The sequence below is a fragment of the Rhodamnia argentea genome, chromosome 9 (genome assembly GCF_020921035.1).
Source record: "Rhodamnia argentea isolate NSW1041297 chromosome 9, ASM2092103v1, whole genome shotgun sequence".
NCBI lineage: Eukaryota > Viridiplantae > Streptophyta > Magnoliopsida > Myrtales > Myrtaceae > Rhodamnia > Rhodamnia argentea.
The window spans coordinates 2546359-2569640 of record NC_063158.1 but is presented as its reverse complement, the minus strand read 5'-3'; the positions used below and the strand labels follow the sequence as shown (position 1 = coordinate 2569640).

Genomic DNA, 23282 nt, shown 5'->3' with positions numbered 1-23282 from the left:
TAAAACACGAATTGCTTTGCTTTCCCCTATTATTGTTTCTCTCGAGCCCAAGGATAAAAGATGCAGAGACAGTCACAAGAATAAACCAATGAATCAAATGATGATGACTATCTAACATCACGTTACTGCTGCAGGTTAAAATAAGAGCAGAGTCCGTCCAGTTTAACGCGTTTTCTAGCTGTCCTTCGGAAAGGCTTCCGACTATGCCACCACAACTGTTCAATCCCATAGGGACGCAAAGATTCTTTCGGGGTTTCAAGGGATGAAGGTTTCTTCGCCACACTGGACATGGACAAAACGTGCCTGGGGGAGGGCGTTTTAGGCTCCACTACTCTGGCGCTTGTCGATCTGTTGCAAAAGACCATCATTGTGAAATAAAAGAATATGAATGAAAGCTCTAAAGATTGAAAAGTACGACTACGCCATAGACTTAGGCTTCCTTGCAGCAATGCCTATAAACAAGAAACTATGACCAGGTCATTGAACAAAGTATAAAAAGGACAGAAAATGCTCAAGGACTCTCTGTACATGGAAAAAGGCAAGCAGAATCATGACATGAGGAAAACCTAATCGTTCCTCGGATTATCATTCCAGACGATTAATAGATCAGGGCCCAACTTCAAGAAAACAGTCACCATGGATTTCAAACATATTACTCCTGACGTTCATACGTCTTTCAAACTACGGCAACAGACATGGTTGGTTACCATGAAATTTTGACTTTTGCATCTAGAAACCAGAAGTGAACACAAGAGGAAGGAATTATGGAACGATCAAGGTCACTCACATTTCATGATGCAATGGCACTGTTTCCGAGAACTTCTCTGTCTGAGGCTGACAAGCAGGGCAGATGTAGAAGTCTGGTGGAGAACACAACTTAACACAGTCAAGGTGGTACCGCTCATGACATCGATCACACGCAATCATTGGCCTTTGACCGTAGGGCTTTCGACATATACAGTAAAGCATACTGCGAGATCTTAAGAGCTGCATCACCATGCAAAAGATAAATCAGATAAAAATTGAAGCAGATGAGAAGACGTATGTTGAGAGCATTTACCTTTAGTTCCTTCTCAAAAAAGACAGGCAAGTTTTCTCCCTGTATGATGACTTCAAAAACCTTATCCAAGCCAAGAGCCCCAGAATCAGCGGCAACCTACCAAAACAACAATTTAAAATTGAATGGCCGTAGCAAGCTCATTGATATGAAAATATTATTTCCTTTGCCAGGATCTGGACCTTCTTCGCAGTCTTAGCCCACTGTAAGCCAATGTCCTTCATTTCTAAAAGTTTTTGCCGGTAGTAGTCCTCAAATGGTATGTTTTCAGCAAGTCCCTGCCACGCGATTTAATTTTCTTTTAAGAAAAATATATCGGTGCTAAGACTTCTCGTCAAAGAAATAAGGTCACATTCAAAACATACCCTCAAGAAAAGGGAAGGGAGAAATACTTCTATTTTAGAAGCTAACTTTCTGGTTCATCAAAGAAAAAAACTTTCCAAGAGATTATTATATAACAAAAGCATCTATGTACATGGTGTCAATGCCAAAAGGCTGTATGGTAATTCATATATACTTGTCCTCCCATAAAGTTGTCAGATTACACCGCATTAAGGTATTTTCAATCTTTGCCTAGTTATCGTTTTGAGGGGAATAAGTGCATTCAAAATCCTAAAACTTATCACGAAAGTGGAATTGAGTTCTAAAACTTGCAAAAAGTGCAATCAAATCCTAAAACTTGTCAAATTTGTGCAATAGAGTCCTCATATTAACTCCATCCAATTTGGTTTACGAAATATGCTGACATGGCTTTTTTTATTATGTTTTCGCTACATGGCACTAACGTGGCAAAAACAACGTTGTTTTGGTCCAAGTCTCATTTTTTAACATAAAATTTAAGTTATATTAAAAACTTAAGTAAAATTTAAAAAATTACAAAAAGGGGGAAAAAAAAAAAGGGGGGAAGATTCAGACTGCCCCCCCCACCATCGTTGGGCAAGGCCGGCAATGGTGGGGTAATGCTGGCAACCCCACCAATGGTGGGGCAGTGGCGGCGAGGGATGCAAGCGTGCAGCCCTCACATGCATATTCCTCCTCCTCCTTTTTTTTCTTTATGTATTCTTGTAAATTTTGCTTATTTTTAATATAATATAAATAAAACTTGTTTGACAAAATTCAGATCTTTTCCAAAAAGATGTCATTTTAACCTTATGTTTCATGTTTTAGCCACATCAATGCCACGTAGGATAGAAAAATAATAAAAAAAAGCCGTGTCAGCATATTCCATTAACCAAATTGGACAGAGTTAACGGAAAGACTTGATTACACCAATTAACAAGTTTTAAAACTTAGATTGCACTTTTTGCAAGTTTTAGGACTCAATTGCACTTTCATGACAAGTTTTAGGACTTCCAGTACACTTATTCCCATTTCGAGGATGAAAGCCTGAATTCAGTCATAGTCCCTTTCCATCAAATAAACTCATGCTTCAACAGAATATTAAATTACCAAGTCACCCTTCAAAAACATTATGCTATCCACTTATATCACAATTATCATTAGCATCGCCTGAAATATAAGAGTCACTTTAGTAAGTAAACTCCTCAGGAAAGCAAGGAAAAATATCAACACTGTACCTCTTTCAGTAAATTCTGTATCTGCTGGACTGTTGGTTTCTCCAAACCCTGAAACAAGTTTCTGGCTCTAACTCTCCATGAATGTCTTGCCAATGCAAGCTCCAGTCTGCAATTACCTTCACGATCATGTAAACCAGCCACTTCTATGGCCTGTCAAAACAATAAATATGTTCTGATAAACAATATCATCTCATGAACAGCAAGCTTAATATACAGCGTCACCATACACCAGGGAATTTCGGTATTACTACTTCTCGAGATAATATGAAATTTCGGTAGTAGAAGATAATATAACAGGTACCTTCACAGCAGTGGCCAGTTTTCCAGCGACGATGCTGAGATCTTCACCCAAAGGAACCGACACAGAATCTATAATTTCCGTCAAACAAACTTTGCATGCAAGAGCACACTCTAGAAGTTTTTGTAATGGATCTCTTTCTTCAATCCTGATGAGTCCATTAAATTGTCAACCCATAACAGTATTTGATCCCATGCAACATAATTCAAGAGAAAAATTGTGATTCAGATACATAAGTATCTCCAAAGGGCACATGCAACACCACAAAGTATCCATTCATGCATGAACTATTCCATGAGTCAACCAGTGCTTGAGCATACAACTAACAACTCGTCTTTCAGCCAAGCATTGATAAAGGTAGAAGTATAAAAGGTTCAATTGGAATAAACTATTCAATTAAACGAGGAAGTCTGTGTGAAAAATTAAGCAGATTATTACCAAACACAAAGATCTTCAGCGTCTGCAAAAATTTTTCTCAGTATATCTAACTGGGGACGTTCTCCTCGACACCTCTGTAAGAAGGAAAAAAAAAGACTTGAGAGGTTGAACAAGCTTCAATAAATGAACATAAGCCATTGAAACCTTACCAAATGACTCTGTCTATTTTTAAAATCTAAACCCCTCTCTAATTGGCAGAAATTGCATTTGGATGCCATACTTCTATCCAAAACTTGCGGTCCCAGGCAATGCAGATGATAGCTGCCCACAGAAATCAAAACTTTGTAAAATGATATCGGAAAATAGAGATAAGGATAGCTTCTATGTGGCCGTCAGACCACTATCAAAGATCTTAATGCCCAGGAAGCAAAGGAGGCTCAATCAATGATTGAACCAATAAAACGCTAAAATTAATCGACCATAGATTGGTATCCTTTAGTTCATGTATCATCTACACAGTTTATCTGTGTACCTATAAGCTGTAATGGCCCAATTAAAGAATATTGTGGATGAAAATTAGATAAGTAAAACAGGAACAGGAAACAAATTATCAACCATGACGACTGATCTTAAAAAAAGGACCGAGGAAACACTGTAAACTTGTTTCTATGCTATCACAGGTATGCTTGTTCATGAATGCAAATACCTTACCAGTCCTTGCATGTCGAACAAGTCAGGAATTCATGACCCTCCAAATCACCAGAGCAGCACATGCATAGATTTTCCATTCTGCAGCCTCTTGATGGGTCATATAAATACAAAGACCTTTCTAGAGTACTTTTGTTCTGGAAACGTTTGAAAACAAAGGAGGTCGCGATTATTTACCATCCATTATGTAGAGTACAAAGATCTCACACGAGAAGGAAGTTAATTTGTGACAAAAATGGAGAAAAACTAGAACCTTCATTATGGCCTCAACAAGAGAACTTGAACCTCCAATTGATATCCCAATAGCCTCCTTAAATTTTTCCCTCCAATTGTTAACTTTTTCAACCTCTAATGAGATGATATCCCTTTCAGGACAGCTGAAAGCAGCTGCAGTTGCCATCTCCTCCTGATAATTACATTAATAACCAGTTCAACAACAAGATGTATGGAAGTGTGCAATTACTCTCTCAAACTGTGTACTTTGCTCCTTTTATTGGGTCAACCAATAGCATACCCATACATTTCCATTGGGTTAAGACATGAGACAGATCCTTTACTGCTTTTTATGTTTTCTTTTTTGTGGCATCTTTCAAAATCTTGCTAGGTCATATCTGGTGTCTATATGACAAGTCACAAATTTTCCAGCATTCGAAGCCACTGTAGGAGGAAGAACATCACATAACGAGGTGAGTCTAAATTGTAAACAGAGTCCAAAACCCTTTGTACATCATGAAATTGAGTTCTTAACCTTTCTATCGGTGCAATATCGTCCTCAACCTTTTTTGAAAAGGCAATCAAGTTCTTGTATTCTCCAATTTCTCCTACATGATAACCTCCAAGACCACCAGATATGTAATTTTCATGGTTGTGAAGGCATATTGCTAAATAGAATTTCCCAAGGATTTGATTGCACCTTCATAATTTGATTGCATCAATTGAATGGCTTAGAACTTGTTGCATTCCGTAAATAAGGTTTAGGACTTCCAATAAACATTTCCCTAGAAGAATAAAAGTAACTGTGGCAACCAAAAGAAGCAAGATTCAAAGCCAACAGTATGCAATCTTATGGTAACCTCCAAGACCACCAGATATGTAATTTTCATGGTTGTGCAGGCATATTGCCAAATAGAATTTCTCAAGGATTTGATTGCACCTTCATAATTTGATTGCATCAATTGAATGGCTTAGAACTTGTTGCATTCCGTAAATAAGGTTTAGGACTTCCAATAAACATTTCCCTAGAAGAATAAAATAACTGTGGCAACCAAAAGAAGCAAGGTACAAAGCCTACAGTATGCAATCTTATGGTAGGTGATACAAATTACATCCCATATGCCATCATATTCTCGGTTCAAGGAAAAATTAAAATACCCCCTGCATTTGCCCCTGCTGTTGAAATTATATGACAAATACAATTAGTCATGTTGAAAGTTCTTGCGAAGAGGTCATACCCACACCACCAGAATTTGAATATATATTTTTGGCCGAAACCAAAAATAGCCCAAACCAACTCAAAGTTCAAACTGGTTCCACAAATAGCAATGTTGGTCACAGAGCACTTCAAACCGGTTCCGCATTGTGGCCGAAACCAACAGAATTCTAACATAAATAGCCCAAACCAACTCAAAAGTCCTTCCTCCCCCCCCCCCCAAGGGTTGTTAACTTCTACTTGTAAAGATCTCCCTTGGTCTTCTTCTTCTGATTGAACCGAATCAACAGTTGGCTACACTAGAAGCTTACTTTAAGCTCTTTTTAAAGTATGGACAGAAGTTTTCATAACTTCATAGAACGAATTACTTACATGATGTGCGCATTTTTTTTCTTTTGGCATAACATCATAATTTGGAAATTTTATAGGTGTTGTAAAAGATAGCTAGCATTCCACCCATGTATTTTTGGCATCCTGGTGGCAGCTCGTTATCCACTGAGTCTTTCTTGATTTTCCTATATATCTTTTAATTTCCAGGTTGTACTCACATGAATCCAACTAACCATCAATGATTAATTGCTCCTGGAACATAATGGAAACATTATCTCACGGCATGGATGGATCCCTGGGCACAGAAGTAGACATACCTTAAGCTGCAATAGTTGAGACCATGAACGTTGACCAATTTCCAAACTTAGAAATTGATGTACTTTTTCCTGCCACAACCTACATTTCGAATTCCAAAGATTTTCCTTAAGAATGAACATATAAGCATATCATCACAATGAACATAAGTATACAGATGCAAATGAATTGTCAGCATATGGCTGTTACCAGACAAAAATATTCCATTAACTCATAATAAGGCATGATTGCATACTTAAGTAGTCAAACCCAAAAACCGTAAACTTGTATATAGAATAAGGGAAATGATATTTTCAGAACTAAAAAATCTTCTTCCACAACAATTTCAAGTAAAACCATTTGAATGGACAAAGTTATCCTCAAAACCTCATTAAGATTCTTAAAAAATAGAAGACAAAAATAGCATCCAAAGAGTGTACATAATCAAAGACCAATTATCTTTCTATTAATTCCTAAAATTTAACCCTATTTTTCCTTTTCCTTCAACTCTTTCCATTTGTTATTAACGTATTAGAACTTTGTCTTCTTTGTTCATTTCATTTGTTCAATCCTCTTTAAAGGTTACGAAGGTCATATACTTTGTTCATTGTTTAATTTGTATTAAAAAATTGAGCTAAAAGGAAAATTCTGAATGGTAAATTAATAAGTTAAAACTCATGAACTTGTTGCTTATCAATTTTCTTAAAGAAGATGAGTTTCAAATTAAGTGGATGGCTTAATAGAACTATTCTCATTATTATTCTCAATTAAATGAATCTTCTGTATTATATAAGCTATATTTGAAATAAGTGAAATTTCAAAGCAGAAAAAGATTCAATAAAGTGCAAATATATTATGCTTTTAAAAACGTTACAATTTCTTATAAGATAATAGACTTCAAAAGAAAAGGAAAAGCTACACATATTTAACAAGAACTAATTTTGTTTTTGTGATCTCAAAGTTAGAACATTTATTTATGTCTATGTTGCTATCGTAAGTAATGAAAGAATGTTATAATATTCAATCTAATTTAAATTGTGAAAATGAGAATAAACTATAAACTTCAACTTAAATGAAATAGGATGAATTTATCTAGAATTTTTGTACAAATAGTTTTACTGTCTATAAGACTAAGTGAATGTCTTTATCAGGTGCAATTATTACTCATTTAAATAAACTATACTTTTCGACACCAAAAAAAAACAAAACTATACTTTGAAGAAATACTTTTTCAGTGATAATGGAAAATGAAAGAAAATCTATCTCTTTTGTCACAAAAAGAAAAAAGAAAAAGGTAAGTTCAAACTTCTTCCGTTATTTACTCTATTTGACGGCAATTATCCTTGTCTTCCCACTTTTGAAGAATTTGGCCTTCGATTGTGAATCGTTGTTACGGTAAATTGGTCCAATCAAATTATGTAGTTTGAAATAGTTGTGGAAGGAGACATTTTGGTTGTGGAAACACATTACCCCCAAAGTCTTTGTGCGTCAGAAAGGAAAGCTGGATTTTATGCACTAAGGATTATATCAGTTAAATTCATTTCTCAGAATATTATGAATTTTTGTGTCCAGATATATACTATAATCCAGGATCTTTACCCCTGTGATGACACATTACATAAGTCATAAAACTGAAGCTACACTTAGATAGCTGGTCAAGCCATGAGAAAAAAAAAATGGAAAAGAATACGGAAGGCCTTTGAAGCTTGTCTCCTATGGCATTGACTCTCATACGCAAACTTTTACTGTTAAGTACAGAACTAGTCCCATTTGGCACCATGTACATTCCATAAATTCTTTCAATAACACTCTAATACCATTCTAAAGGTACCTCCTTGCAACCGTGTGGCCCTCAAGAGTCTGACCGACAAATCTCTTTCGCTAAAAGGAATTATAGTTAGCTTGTAATCTAAATGTTGGTGACAGATTGAAAAAAGAAAAGGATAATGCTCTTTCTACCGTTTACTTGTTTAAATCAATCTTAGTATTAGCTTTGGCTAAAATCAAATAGGCTAATGCAGACACAATGTCCTGCTTAGTTCAATTTTCTAGATCCACTTTGCATTAAGGCCAAGCACGGTGTTTGATAAACTTGAAAGTTCTGACCCATTTTGATTAAGACCGAAATTACGGTGCAACCTTCACTAGCTTAATCATCATTAAAATTTCCAGTTTCATATCTTTAGCATAATTTTGAATCCCTAGGCCTGCTAGTGATAAACTGCCACCTGGTACAACCAGAATTACTGAAGTTAATGCACACTGTGCTATTGCTTGTATCTGTGCAATAGCTAATGTCGATACTACTATTGCTTTCATCTGTGAAGTCACTGATGTCTATACGTGCTATTGCATCTGTATATGAAGTCATGCTTATGTTAATGTGCACCATGGGTTGTGTATATGCAAGTCCTTCTGTTCCTTTGTTCGTGTATCATGGAACAAGAAAACTCACCTATACTTTTGAATTGTTTGCGCAAGTTGACCAGCCAATGCCGGAAATGAAAGAGGGATCATCTGCAAACAGATTGTAGATATAAAGTATTCACACTTATGTTTGAGAAATTTAAATCAGAAGCAAGCGCACTGCTAACCACAATATACCTGACATTCAGCAAGAGTTTCTTCAGCATCACTCAAACTGTACTTTTCATAGTTGGATGGAGCATGAATCATCGTTGATGCTTTCTTCATCCACTTGACCGCATCAATTAGCATGCCCGAGAAAGCACCAGCTGGACGTGTAACATGAATTTGTTCCTCAAACTCCATCAATCTCTCAATTTCCTACATAATTTTCATGGCAAGTCATTCAGCATCACCATACAAAATATTAAGAATAAAATCAACTAGCAAGCAAGTGAAGATCATAACAAGCAAAAGCACACTCCAATCTCTGCATCATGTCTCTTTTGGTATGTCAAGCTCCAGCAAGAAGATCTCAGAGCTTCTTCATTTAATGAGGGAGTGACACTGACATCATTAAATGACGGAAGAGTTGTGCAACCAGAAATAGAGACAGGCTGGGTGTGAGATCTCTGGAACTTCTCAAGAAAGGCCTCCTCACTAAGAGAATGGTAGTCCACTTTAGAAAGGGATAAAGTCCAGAGATCAACAATAGCAGCAAAATTTAGCATCTGCCAGAATGTTTGGACAACTCTTTGAGGAAAATTAGGTATCCAAACTAGCCCTCAAGATGGATAGCACACGCTAGAACATGTTATATCTGATTGTGAGAATGAACCTGGGATTGGGCCTACTGAAAGACAAGCAATGGGTCACTTAATCCCTTATGACAATTTTACCCGGTATGTTTCATTTGGCACAAAACAAAGATGTCTCTTGTGAAGGAAGGTTATCAGGATTCAGAAGGTTTCTACAGATATGCAGCAGAGTTGGAGTTGCAAGACTTCAATGACTTCCATGCCTTGCTCTAAAAGTTTCAATTATTATTCAAGAACAGCAATAAGACTGCATCCCTACAAAGAAGAGATGGAGCTTTATCTGCAAATTTTGCCAATAGGGGCCCACATCAAAAGCCAAAAGTCTGGGTGCTCTCACTTCCTTGGAAAATCTGCCAAAATTCTTAAGCAACGAGCATTGGTGGATTTTTGAGTACTGGTAGACCAACAAAATAGAATTGGGTGCTAGCTAGTGGTTGTTTTCTCTGCAAAACGGACATGGAGACTGTAAATAAATCCTTCTATACGTTGTCTGGATCTCCAAGGAAATTCTGAGACCTAGACACAGCTCTTGCAGTCAAACTGGATACTGGCTGTAGGTCAGGTTTAGAGATTTTATGCATCTTAGCATCTTCACTTCATTAAACTACCACAAGGACTGAAATGATTACCGAATCAAACTAACAAATCCAATTTAAGACAGCTATAAATTCCCAACTTCATAGAATAAAAGCAACATGATATAAAAACTATTTCACTCATGAGAACCAAAAACAGGAGAGTGAATCCGATGAAGTGCAGCATACTATTCCTAACTTCATGAAATATAAGTTGCTATTAATCATGAAAACCTGTGACCAAAAAAATATTAGGATATAACAAGGTTGCCATAACTGAAAATGGTAAAATCACTTGGTCTCATTTAGTGAATGGATTTAACCAAAAAAAAGAGACTAATCACCTCAACAGATGGGCATATGGAGCTAAAGTGGAGGGCCTCAATGCACCAACGCAATGCCAAGTGTGCATTTTGAAGTTTTTGAGTTTCACTGAAGTCAAGACCAAGAGAAAGCCCATCTTTGATCGTGGCATCTAGTGAAAGTAGTAGGCCTTCAATTTTTGAGGTTAGACTATGCATTCCATCATCAATATTTCTAAAATCATCTAGGCATTCTACACTTTGCAGCAAGGAGCAAGCTTCCTGCTCCCATTGGAAGCAATTCTCCAACATTGTTTCCAGTGTTCTTTTTTCTTCAAGGGATATCTTAAGAAGCTTGGATTCTGAAACTAACTCCTGCAAGATGTAGGTCATGTTCTCAGTTCTACAGAATCAATGCACACAAAAAACATGTATGGCACGTGAGAATAGGGAGTTAAGTGTCAGTAAGAACCTTTAATTTATTGACTTCAAGTAACAAACTTGAGGAACCTCTAGTCTTGTGAGCAGACCCCAAAAATGGTTCCACATTCTTCAACCAAGACTTAGCCATTGTGATTGTTGAGATGATATGAGGTTGAGAAGGTAAAATCGCATGAACGTCCTCCGAACTCCTGGGATATAAAAAGTCAAAAATGACTTTCAACAAAGTTATTGGTAGCACCTTATATGCATTTATATTAATATTCAACTGCGTCCATTCACACCACCCAGTCTCACAAATGGGTCCATGTGACAAGCGTGTATAACAGAGAGAGAGAGAGAGAGAGAGAGAAACCTTAGAACTTCCTCATATTCAGGCAGCTGAGCCTCACGAGCTAGAATCTGCACTGCACTTTCTTCCCAAAGTGTAGCAGCATCAACAATCCCAGAAATACACACAAACAAGTTCTCGCCTTCAATCTGTAGTCTGGCAACATAGAGTCCAACTGGACTTTAAAGTCGTAGAAGTAGTGCATATCAACTAGTTTTGACATTACAATTTGAGAACCACAACCGAGAATATACTTACCCGACAGCTTCAATCATGAGTTGCTGAAGGAAGTTCAAGGTCATTTTATCTGAACGGGCCTGAAATATATTCAGGATTGAAGGCATTCAACATTCAAAACAATTGATAAAGCACAAACCTAAAAAAGCCCCATTCAGGATGAAATACTATCACCTATAGTAAACATACTGGAGGATAGAACAGAAGAACACAGACCAGCACAACATTTGGCAAAGCAGCAGAGTTCATTACATTACCTGTAGAGCCTTTGCCCTGCAGCAAGCCTTTTTCAACTCAAGCTCAACAAGAGGCAATTCTCTAACTGAAAGGGAAACAAACATTAAGGAACATGATGCATTAAGCATATTGTAATGACAACAGTGGTAACCGTACTTCCCTCTCCAACCAAACAAGCAAAACTGGAAAGAGATTCAGACCTTGAATTTTCAGAGACGCTGCATCTTTTAATATGTTTGTCAACTCCTCTACAACATTGTCTTGATCAATTCTCGCATGAATGTTCACCCGGACGCTATTGAAGCGGGATATCCAAGAACTAGCTTGCATATGATATTGCCTCAGAAGCGCGAACTCTGGGAAATTGACAGAGAAACTGCCCATTTCTTGAAGAATCATCTCAATACCCTGTTGGAGTCAGAAATTTCCGAAATTAAGACATCCAGAAAAATAGAAAGTCCAATTCCATTCAGCACAGAGAAACAGAAGACAATCAAATATCAGAGAACTGCTGAGCTAACCTCTAAACATATGGAACCTTTCAGGATTTCAGCACATCGATCTCGGTATGCTTCTGTTTTTCCTATTAGCTCCAGTAGCATTTCGGTCTCTGGGAGCAACAGTTCAAGTTCCACAATCTATCCAAAGAACATGGTTAAATCGTGAGTCAAGGGTCTATAGTTCAAACCAGAAAAGTAGTTGCGATTTGTGAACTAAGAAGAGTGAGATTACCTCTGATTTCAGCTTATATAGGGAGTCGATCTCAACTGCAGCAGGGCATTTCTCCGAGAGGCAGATTCGAACACAATTAATCCACTCCTAAAGATTACATTTTTAAACAGGTGAGTCAGGAATTAGCAACTCCAACCAACGTGTGATTACTTTCTGCAGCAAAGAAGGCGTGCCAGATACAGAACACAGCATACCCTAAATAGAAAATCTCATTTTAATCTGTATTAGCATGATTGTGGTAGTTTTCTTTAACAGATAACTGGAGATATAAAAGGATAATCCCATGAAAACATTGTAAGCATAGTCACAAATAAAATTGAAAACTATAGGAAACAACATTCTCAATCAATGTATGCCAAATTAAAAGTGTCATCCAGAAAAGCCAGATATACACCAGACCGCAAACAAAACGTCCTCAGTTAATCGCCGTCACTAGTAAAACGATAGAAGTCCATGTGATCATCCAATGGACGTGATAAATCAAGTGTACCATGTAGAGCAATTTCGCTCGGTAATGGGCATCAAACTGCAGAGTGCTCACTCATAAACATTGACAAAACCCAATTCAACTTCAAGCATTTGGGTGGTAAGGAAAATTTCATAGTTGTTAATCAAAGAACCATGAAAAAACCAGATTAGCACGGAATGGCTTTTTAATCTAGACAAATCGACAAGTGTAAAACTGAACTGTAGAACAAGAAGCAAATGGGTCTTCTAGACAAGTAGAGACCAACCAATGACATTTCTGTTACCAAGTAAAAGAGAAAATTTAGGTAGCTGTAGGGGTATGGCTTAATGTATCTTGACCCACAAAACCAATTGATAGAGAATTACCTTCGTCAAAGAAATTTTCTGCGCCAGTTTCTCATTTCCTTTGACAAGGATTCCTAAGTGACAGCTTCTATCATAAAGGTTTTCTAACTCCAATATCTGAAACAAAAGTTTATAAATAATGACAACATAAAATACACAAAGAGAAGTGGATATATGAACTCCACGTCACTATTGACTACTGAAAGAAAATTTCATTTAATTCTTATCACAATCAAAAGGTCATATAAGTTCATGTTATATATACTGTTGAAGACGACGAAAGAGTAGATTCAATCTCTCCAGCCAACTTCTTTGCCTCTTCAGCATACTCCTGTACAGATTTTAAGCAAATTACCGTAAGCCACTCAACTAGACAGAGTGCAGGTACATCAAATGCTACAACTTCACAAGCATCTTCAGAACCTTCAATTTAAGATGTCCAGGCTCGTTACAGGGGATGGTATCAAAACTCAACAATTCAGTGACATACTCTAAATCTGCCCTCTCCGAAGCATTACTAGAGCCCGAAGAATGATTTTCAATTTTTGCGAGACAACTTATTACACCTTCTGCCCACCTTTGCCCTTCAACTAACTTCTTTGCCATGGTGCGTACCTGCATTTGATCGAAGTACACATTCATATATCATCGAATCATATGCATATAATCTGAGAAGAATTTCATGTAGCTAAAAGGCTTTGAACTAACAGTATCCATGTCAGAACCAGCCCAAAGAAATTGTTCGGCTTCTTTCAACAGTTTTCGATAAATATCCTTAGAGAAAGGATGTCTAAGAGCATTGGTTGAACGCAACAGCCATTGCTCCGCAAGATGAGCCAAAGTAGCATGGCCACCTTTTACCTACAAGAACACATAATCCAGAAGAACATTCGTCTCTTAATGAGGAACAAAAATGGCAAGCTAAAATTACAATCTTGTCAAGGACAATCAACTCCAGGACAATATTAAAGAACAATAGGAGCTTAGCACAGATTCTAAACCTCACTAAACACCACTGAATTTCACTTTGTTCTTCATTGACATTTATTCCAGAACCAAACAATCACGCAATGACCATAGAGTAGAACTTTTCTAGAATGGACACAACTTCCCTGTCGACTAGTAAAAACATCGGCATCTAAGACCAAAGCAATAAAACCAACTTCAGCTTGACTCTTCCATTAAACAAAGATCATAAAGTACCTAGTCTGTATATAAATTAGATGATCCACCAATGAACCCTGTTAGAATATTAGATTTTATACCACGCCTTCATCTAACAGTTTAAGCTTTTAGAACGGTTGGCAATGGTCCCAATAAATCTCACATGGTATCGAGCGAGAAGGTTCTAAGTTCAAACATTTCCAAGCCCCTATTTGCCTCCCCAGTGAAATATTTCCACGCTTAGTACTAGGCAAAAGATCAAAATAAACATGAGGGGAGTGTTAGAATATTAAATTTTATACCACGCCTTCATCTAACAACTTAAGCGTTTAGAACAGTTGGCACAAACCCCAAGGCTGAAGTTGGTTTACTTGCTGCAATTTGTATTCTACATGCTTTATTTGATACCTCATCCAGTCTCATTCTAAATTGACATAGCAATTCTTGTCTCTGACAATACCTTTTTCGCTAAAGCACTTGTTTCAGTGGAGAAAGATCTTTGCTGAAGCACCTTACTCATGTGAGTCTCCTCACCATTGTACTTATCGACAGTGAGCAGCAAGTCACTCAACTCTGCTAATGTATGGCGGTAAAGGAGGCGATGTTTGCTGGGTTTGCATTCACAGATGTGTTGCCAGTGCTGCACAAAAGGGGTCTGACGATGAGGTCAAGAATCACCAATTCTGGCTTTAGCCCCAAAAATGATTATGAAGAAGAAACACTTCATATTATTGGGTGATTCATTTCTTTGAATATGAACCCAACCAAAGAAGAAGTATATGTCACCAGCAATAATATGACAAATAAAAAATCAGAACCAGAACCATTTATGTAAACAAACTTTTATTTACAAATTAAATCCTATCACACGCTTTTTACCACTATGACTTTCAGGATGTATGTCATCATGATAGAGCCCTTCAACAAGGGCCTCATCTTCATGAATGCTTTCACTCATTGTGCCCAACTCTAAGTTCCATAAGTTCAAGATCCCCCTTTAGGGGCAAATGTTTATGAAATTCCAGTACTGCACATATACTAGGCTTGTATTTTCACTACCAATCAACTAAACTGACAGGATAATAAATCAGACTACAGTTTCTACATACCTCAAGACAAACAGAAGCAGATGGCCTACAACCACAAACAACTGCAGAAAGATAAAGATATTGCTGACATATAATGCACGTAGGATCCTACAAAAAACCAAAACAAATTCATCAACTAGCATCATGTTGACAAAGTCATCAAAAAAGCAAGAGTTAAACATGAAAGGCCAAGTACCTCCTCAGTCCCCACGCATTCAGGACGTTTCCGTGGTGGCATTGGAGATGATTTTACAATGCCATTTTTCCAGAGTCGCTCCCTCCAACCTTTCTCCTTTGTATGAATTCTAAGTAATTCTTTCCCAAGAAAAGGTGATGCTTTTCTATCATAATTACTCTACAAATTGCACAGAAAGACAATCAGGGACTTTCTATAATATGGAAGGACCTCCTAGCAAGCAAAACTTAACTTTGAAAAAACAACAATCATCATAAGGAAACAGCAATTATTAATCCTTCCAATCAAATCAATGAAAGAGGAAAACACAGACAATCTATTGATGATGATCATGAGTCCTTCACAAAATACCAAAAAACATAGAAAATATTCTGAGGTAAAGAAAGTTAAACGCACAACAGGCAAGAGCATTGAGCCATGACTTCTCAATAGAATAACCCACAATTTTGATGCTTGTAGTTATAATCCATAACCCATTAAGAAAATGGCCTACAAGCAACCACCATAAATATATAAATGAGAACTACAGACTTCGCCCAATAATTCCATCGAAGATACTCCAGAAGCACACTTGGGTCTTGACATTTACAATGAAACATCAAATGGGTAAGTACTTTGCTAAAGCCTAGACATACTGCAACGTAGACTAATCCAATCTTTGCTCAAGCTACATATCACTCCTAAAGACTAGAAATTGCTGAATCAACTGCTCCTCTAGAATGGCTGGTAATACCACTTAAGGGTGGATAGACCGTCCACTCAGTGCCGATACCTACTTCTACTAAGGCTGGGCTTGCTGTGAGCAAGAGACTTGGTGGCAACAACAGTTATATACATATATAGAGAGAGAGGGGAGAGGGAGGGAGATGGTGGCCAAGCACAGGCTGCTGGAGCTCAACATCCTCACTAACTAGCAACTCTGCAGAAAGACAAATCTCCTCTTGTTTTCTAACTAGGATGATGTCCATTGAGGATGGGCCAACAAATAGGCCCCTCAAGTCCAATGCTTTAATTTTATGGAGTCATGTTCACAATCCTCATGAAATCTGTAAACTGTGAGAATGTGGAAACAGAGCTGCTGTACGAGGAAGGAGAAGCAAAGATGGAACTCCTTTCAGGCATCGATCATGTGCTCCTATAGTTGAACGCCGGACAGTCAAAGAGAAGAGCGGCCATTCAACTATTTGACACTTCCTTCATCTTTGCACAGGAACAATTCAAAAGGTGGAAATGCTCTCATCATTACCCAATATCCAGACAAGATTCTTATTCAAAAGCGAATGCAATCCCCTCCGCAAAACTGGTTCGTCCACAGAAGCGTAAAGTATGAGGCGTTGGGCATCACCGTGCCTCCCACAAATGTATGGTGGCAGTTATAACCACAGATAAACTAAGAGAGTTACATTCATAATTTGTTAACAGCAAGCACAAAGAATTTCCACTTGAGTATACTACTAACTGTCTCCATTTATCTCAGATCTTTTGTAAAGCAGTCGCCCACTTTATATCACTGACCTCCATACACACCAAAAAGAATAACATAAAATGTTATGTCAGCATGAGATATTCTCGTTCATTAGATCTGCCATAAACTATAAGCAACAGGCACTTTAGGACAGAAACATAGTACGAAGTGTATGGGACAACTTGGGCTCTCGAAGGAGATACGGTAACCCGCTTAAGGAAAGTCCAATTTTTGGGCTTCTCTCTGGAAACTGAAGGATGGAGGCTGGGGAATCCTAAAGAGTATCCTCAAGGGAGATTTTAAAATTATTCATGTGACAGCTCTTGAGAAAGCATGCAAATTTGAATACCTTAGCAACAACATAAAGAAGCTCCTCGTGAGATAAGACAGCAGGTTTCCGATAGAGTCGATACAGCTCAGAACTGTATCCACCATGCGGAATCCAGTCAGCAGGGGCAAAATTTACAGCCTCGGCACAATTTAGACCTGAAAGGATAAACGAATAAAATTATCCTGCACATGCATACACGCTGCACTTGTTCAACATTCATCTAGTCGTCGCAAATGTAACATACCAAAATTGAAACCACCATGGAATGATCTAGGGAAGGTGATTACAAAATTGCCAGGCTCCTGAACCAAGAAAGAAAGCACAAGTTCAATATGCATTTTCTTTCTGATCACAGCATGAGTTCAGCAGACATGAGAGACCAAAAAAGAAGTAAAGCAGAATCTTTACAAAAAATTATCGTATTTAAGCCACATATAAAAGCACATGAGCTTGAAAAATTATCCTTGGAAATGCTCTGGTGCCACTTTCAAGATGCTTCAGCCTTCCAGCCCACAATATATAGGACATGGTACACTAAACCTATGAAGTCACCATCAAAAGTTTGAGCACTCATCCAGTGTCACATGGTAACAAACTATTCAACTTGAAATCTCTCCTCAAAAGTAGGATACAAGAAATCACTAGCCAATTCTCTTTATACCAGATTTGCTTTGTGTGCTCTTCAATTGGAATAAGAATGTGCCTGTTTAGTACTCAAGGACAGAAGCACAAAGAGCTTTTGTCTCAGAATATCGTACCTGGAGAATACTGTAAACTGGAACACTATTTTCTTGCAGTACGGAGGGATTCAGCATTGTAACAAGCTGAAAGAGAAGGTCAGGTTGAGCATCAAAGAGGTCAGGAAGAGTCTCTCTCATCACCTGTTGGAGAAGAAGAGTTCCCTTAAAATTATACAAGAAATGAAGGGGGATAGAGGCATATGCATCGCCAGTTAGTAGTAGAACTAGATTATGAAACAGAATGATCAAGGCTGGTAAAGACCGAAAAGCATCTACAAGGGCTGATGGAAAAATAGATAAAAAGTTATCATCTGAAGTTTGTTGATAAGCAGGGTACCTTCTCAAAAGCACTGGATTCACTACCAGGAACGCTGTACCAACATTTTGGTTCTCCCCTTAAAGACACAAGGAGAAGCGTTAACATACATTTGGCAACAATCAACACAAATTAATTATCTGACTAATATTGGAACAACCTTCCAAGCTAAGTACCGTTGGACAAGTAAAATTCCACAAACACCCGAAAACATGTTTGAACCCAATCCTAGTAAATAATAACATGACAGTAAACAAATAGAATGTTCTCAAAGATTCAAGTAATATGGGACAAAAAATGTGCATATCCAAGACATTAAATTGGAAAGAACATGCAAAGTAAGTCTAAGTCAGAACATGGAATTTGAACAGCCTCCAAATCTTCAAAAGCTTCGGAAAATGAAAACCTTGGTAAACAAATTGCTTGGAGAGATATGCTGTTTCGAAACACTTCAGACTAACCAAGAAAAACAGCCTGAAGCTCCTCGGCCATTTTTATGTTGAACAGTACAAAGCTAATCAATTTGGATACAAAATATGGGAAGACATCAATTACAAATCAAATATCTATCTTTGGCAGGTTAATCTAAGTGGATAGTATTATGATTGCTCTCCATGTAAAGGACTATTGGCAGAGACAACCTATATTAACAAATTCTGCAGAAAAAGCTTAACTCCGGAACTATATAAGCAAGACTTCTAAATTTAAAAGGGCGCTCTCCATTTGACAGCTGCTACTTCTACCAGCGTCATATATTTCCAGGGGAACCTTCTTTCTCAACAGACAGATTTCTCTAAGTATGCTATGATTGTACCAATTCAGTTGAGTAGAGTACAACTAACAGTGAAGAAAGAATCAACAGGGGCGGCAGTCCAGACTCTTCCAACCCCTAACCTCAAAGCCTGTGCTAAAAATCACACATCAAAGTTTGAATCTAATGTGCATAGATTAACATGTGAGGCTCACTTACTTCGTTGATATCATAGATGCAAACTAAGGCTACTAGAAATTGCTAAAAAATTTCTCAGTCAGAATGCCATCCCACAGGTCCTAGATAGATAAATGTTTTAGTGGATCCATGTATGTCAACCCAAATTTTGCTACGGTCGATTAATATCCACCAATAACATAAAGAAAAGTCATATAATCACATGGAAATTATTGTCAATACCAAACTCATTCCAATATTCACAAGTTTTTTATTGATCAATTTATTTACTGCTGTGCAGGGCAATAAACTGAGAATACCAAACTCCACCAATTTCTGAAATTAGGTTCAATACCCAACATAAATTTCAACATAGCATCACTCATTTTTTTCAAAAGACAGGCAATTCTCGCATGGCCAACTTAAATTAAGAAGAAGCAGAGGGTAAACCCTCATAAAAGAGGGCTGAACAGTCCCACAGACTTTCAAAGGACTATCCTCTCTTAAGAAATTCATTAAGCCAAACAATTTTCAATCTGCCATCAGTCAAGGGTGAAAAGGAGAGGACTGTGTGTGTCCTCTCCAGAGCCCAGCACGGCATGCCCCCGTCCTGGTCTGCGCTGGCCCAGTCTGCGGACCATAAAGGGCCAGCCCGACAGAAAACTCTTGTTTTGTTTTTTGCAAACCTTTTGGGCCCACCGGCCAACAGTAGCCAGAGGCCCCAAAAAGAAGAATTCACAGGCCACTGTGGCCTTGAGGGTGGAAGAAGAGTGTTGAGCACTATGGACCCAAAATACCACCCCCCCCCCCCAAATTAAAAACAAAAACAAAAACAAAAACCCAATCACACAAACACAATAGGACCCATGGAGGAGAGAAAACGTTATTTGGTTGTGCTGCTTTAACATGATGAAGTGTAGATAAGGGTGACCCAGAAGCTTTTACCTAAATTTGATTATCAAATTCCCAGTAGAGTTTCACTATAACCATTAAAATAACTTTTAGTTACTCTTTTACCCTTCACACTCTCCCGTTTGGACATCAATTATACCATTTAATATTGTGCTATTTTTGGCCGAAATAAGGAGTGACAATCTAGTAAACAATGATTTTAACAGAATATGGGCGTTAAAATAGACAAAGATGATGTTGATGTTGATATTGATGGGCGTTAAAATAGACAAAGGGATGTAAAATAGAAAAGAATATTGGGGTGGGGACGCATGAGGAGGGAGCAGGATTTTGCAACCTGTACACACACACATAGCACACATAGTGGCTTGTAAAATAGAATAAAATAGGACCAGACCCTAAAAAAAAAAATAGACAAAGGGGTATTTGCCAACCAATTCCATAAGTACAAGGGCCCCACCAAATACTACCAGAATCGAAGTGCGAAGGGCCACTACATCTAAAGTACAGCGCGTCAAGCACAGAACCCAAAGACTAAACTGGCATGAAAAAATTCAACAAGCCCCGAAAACAGAAATATTCAAGCTTATTCCAAAAAGAAAAAAAAAATTAAGCAGGTTCACCTAGGCCAAGTTCAAGTTTCCAGACTCTTAGCTTTCTTTAACACCTCTATCTAGCAGTCCAACTTAAAATAACTCTGATAAAGATTCTAGTGCTGCAGATCCAATGCCACATCCTCAATTGTGTAGTTAAAACACAATCCATTCTCCAACAACCTCGAGAGAAAGCCAAAACTAAATTGTTCTTCCCATTTTCATCACATGGGATGTAAAGTTGGACAATTGAACTACATAGATTCCTTTCCCAGAAAAATCATGTCACAAAACGCAGCAGGATATGATATGAAACTTCCTGGTTTGGTCAAAGGTTTTTTAGTCTTTTCCTTGTCCATTTGAAGCTCAGCTGCAGAGTAGTTTAATCTGATTATAAATCAACAGAGAACATTAAGTGACCTGAAATCTCATCTATGTTAACAAACCATGAAAAAACATTATTGCATTTATAGAAGAATCCCGCACCTAAATAATGATTATTGTTTATGCTAATTATGCATGTATTTAAAGTCTATTTTTGTTTTTAATGGCACCAACAAACGTTACTATAAATCAACATCGACAATGTATTTGCCTCTTCTCAACAGAATAGACAAGCACATGTGTCCGCCATGGGAAGGGTTGGAGGCAGCCAACAAAACAACAAAACTAAAAGATATTGCTTCACCAAGACAAGACGCATACCAATGGAGATAGTTCATTGAGTAAAAGCAGTGATCTTCAAAATGCCAGCAAAAGGATGAGAACAGCATGCCAACATACAGCCAGGGCACCATAACACCAGCAATGCTATTGTGAACAGCATGAAGCATAGAGCCTTTCAACTTGGGCAAGTTATTAAGATTCCATGGGCTAGCACGATATTCATCCCATACCTTGGTCTCAACTGAATCAGGTCTCTCGTCATTTACACGTGGGAAGCCACTCCCATATACCGAAGTGTCCAAATCACTGCCATACATCACCTCAACCTTACCAACTGATCCCTCCACAATATCCCAGAACTTCTTCTCCACTTGAGCCCTTGACACAGAGCCAGACCCAAACCACTTCTTCTTGGCCCGATCAGCAATGCGCTTGAAATCTTCCATAGAAAATTTCTTGCCCGGAACAAAACCAAAATTATCTTCATTAGAATTCAAGCAGTCCAAGCAATACCAGTTCCCTGGTGGAATTTGTTTCAATGGCGGGGAAAGACAGTAAATATGCCAACCCTTATTGCATCTATCGCATAATAGCATCACTTCTCCATGCAAACCACTATTGCACTGTTCACAAATCTGATCATATCGTTCCTCCTCCTCCACCTCATCCTTCATCTGACAGACCTTCCCAGCACCTTCACTCCTCCGCCTTCTTTTCGAACTCGAGCACTCCAGCCCATTTTCACTCTTTCCCTCTGGCTGCATTCTCCTCTTACGGATCTTGGCTTTCTTCCTATTTAAACGATTATAATAACCCTCATAATCATATAAATGCTCGCGATACAACTGACACAACACATGCTTTGCACACTCAGAGACCTTTCCCACCGACCTCACAAACCGGAAGACGTCACCCCATTTCTTATCCTTCACGACTTTATCATAGCCGCCAAACCGCTTCACAGCATTGAATAGCCTACACAAGTCCAAATCTGCGCCTTCAAAAACCACCCTCGCCCTCTTCTTCGACTTCTTCCCACAATGCTCCTCCAAGAACCTACTGTACTCCAGCTCAAACGTCTCTGAGTCGCACGCAGCCGGCCGAACCTGCAACTGATGAATGGCCTGAGTCTTCGTCGGGAACGTGAACTTATCCAAGTCTAGCGCGAACGGCGGCTTCCAACTCTTGGGCGGCACGATTTTACAAACCCCATAGGGCTCTGCCTCCGGCCTAATCCTATGTATATACTCTAATGGATCACTAAATTCCTCCTCAGTCGGGGAAAAACACCGGCCCAGGCAGCACATTCAATGGCGGCGACACGCCCAGGCTCTGCCTCAAAACTCCTTTCTCCACGGCCCTAGGCCTTCCTTTTCCCATTTAACAACACCAAGACTCGCGCATCAATGGCCACGACAGTGAACAACATGAACCAGGCAAAACCGATACCTGACAGCAACACATATCGTCGCAATACCATTCAGGAAGTGATTGGAGCGCGGAATTAAACCTAACGGAAATGATTTTCTAGGGTTTCGAGCGTACCTTTTTGCCCAAGGAGATGGCAACCTGGAAAAGAGAGTCCCTCTGGCTTTTGTGGGGGGAAGCAGTTGCTGGAGCGATAGTGAGTTTCGTGCGGGGGGGGATTGGTGGAGGATTGAGGGAGAAGTTTTATGAAATCTTGCCGTTGAGGGCTCTACAAACACCGAAATTGCAAAATGGGACTTCTCGCTCGCGCGCTTGAGAATTTCTCGCCGTCTCGCTTGGTCCTTTTATCCTCGCAGCGCTGGGCATTACGAGGTTGGCTGGGGATGCGTACGGTCCAGAAGGGAGTGCGAAGCACGCGCGATGGCACCGCCGTAGGATCTGGGAGGGGGTGAATAGACGGTAGAGATCAGATTATCCGGCGCGTGCACAAGT

General features: G+C 38.6%; 1 protein-coding gene across 1 annotated transcript; it reads right to left on the bottom strand.

Annotated features, from left to right (window-relative positions):
• On the bottom strand, positions 1–23098 carry LOC115756091 (lysine-specific demethylase 5B). The gene is given in 35 exon segments (XM_030695766.2): positions 1–348; positions 788–987; positions 1061–1156; positions 1240–1335; positions 2635–2784; positions 2936–3080; positions 3371–3444; positions 3520–3631; positions 4022–4155; positions 4272–4424; positions 6095–6173; positions 8527–8588; positions 8676–8858; positions 10215–10547; positions 10645–10804; positions 10969–11100; positions 11203–11261; positions 11439–11503; positions 11619–11826; positions 11940–12056; positions 12151–12237; positions 12985–13080; positions 13229–13294; positions 13387–13578; positions 13672–13824; positions 14588–14767; positions 15237–15323; positions 15412–15570; positions 17226–17362; positions 17452–17509; positions 17966–18088; positions 18285–18342; positions 21402–22642; positions 22644–22811; positions 22908–23098. Coding segments are annotated over 34 exon segments (5520 nt in total). The 5' UTR covers positions 22743–22811; positions 22908–23098; the 3' UTR covers positions 1–122.
• Positions 23099–23282: the final 184 nt, after the last annotated feature.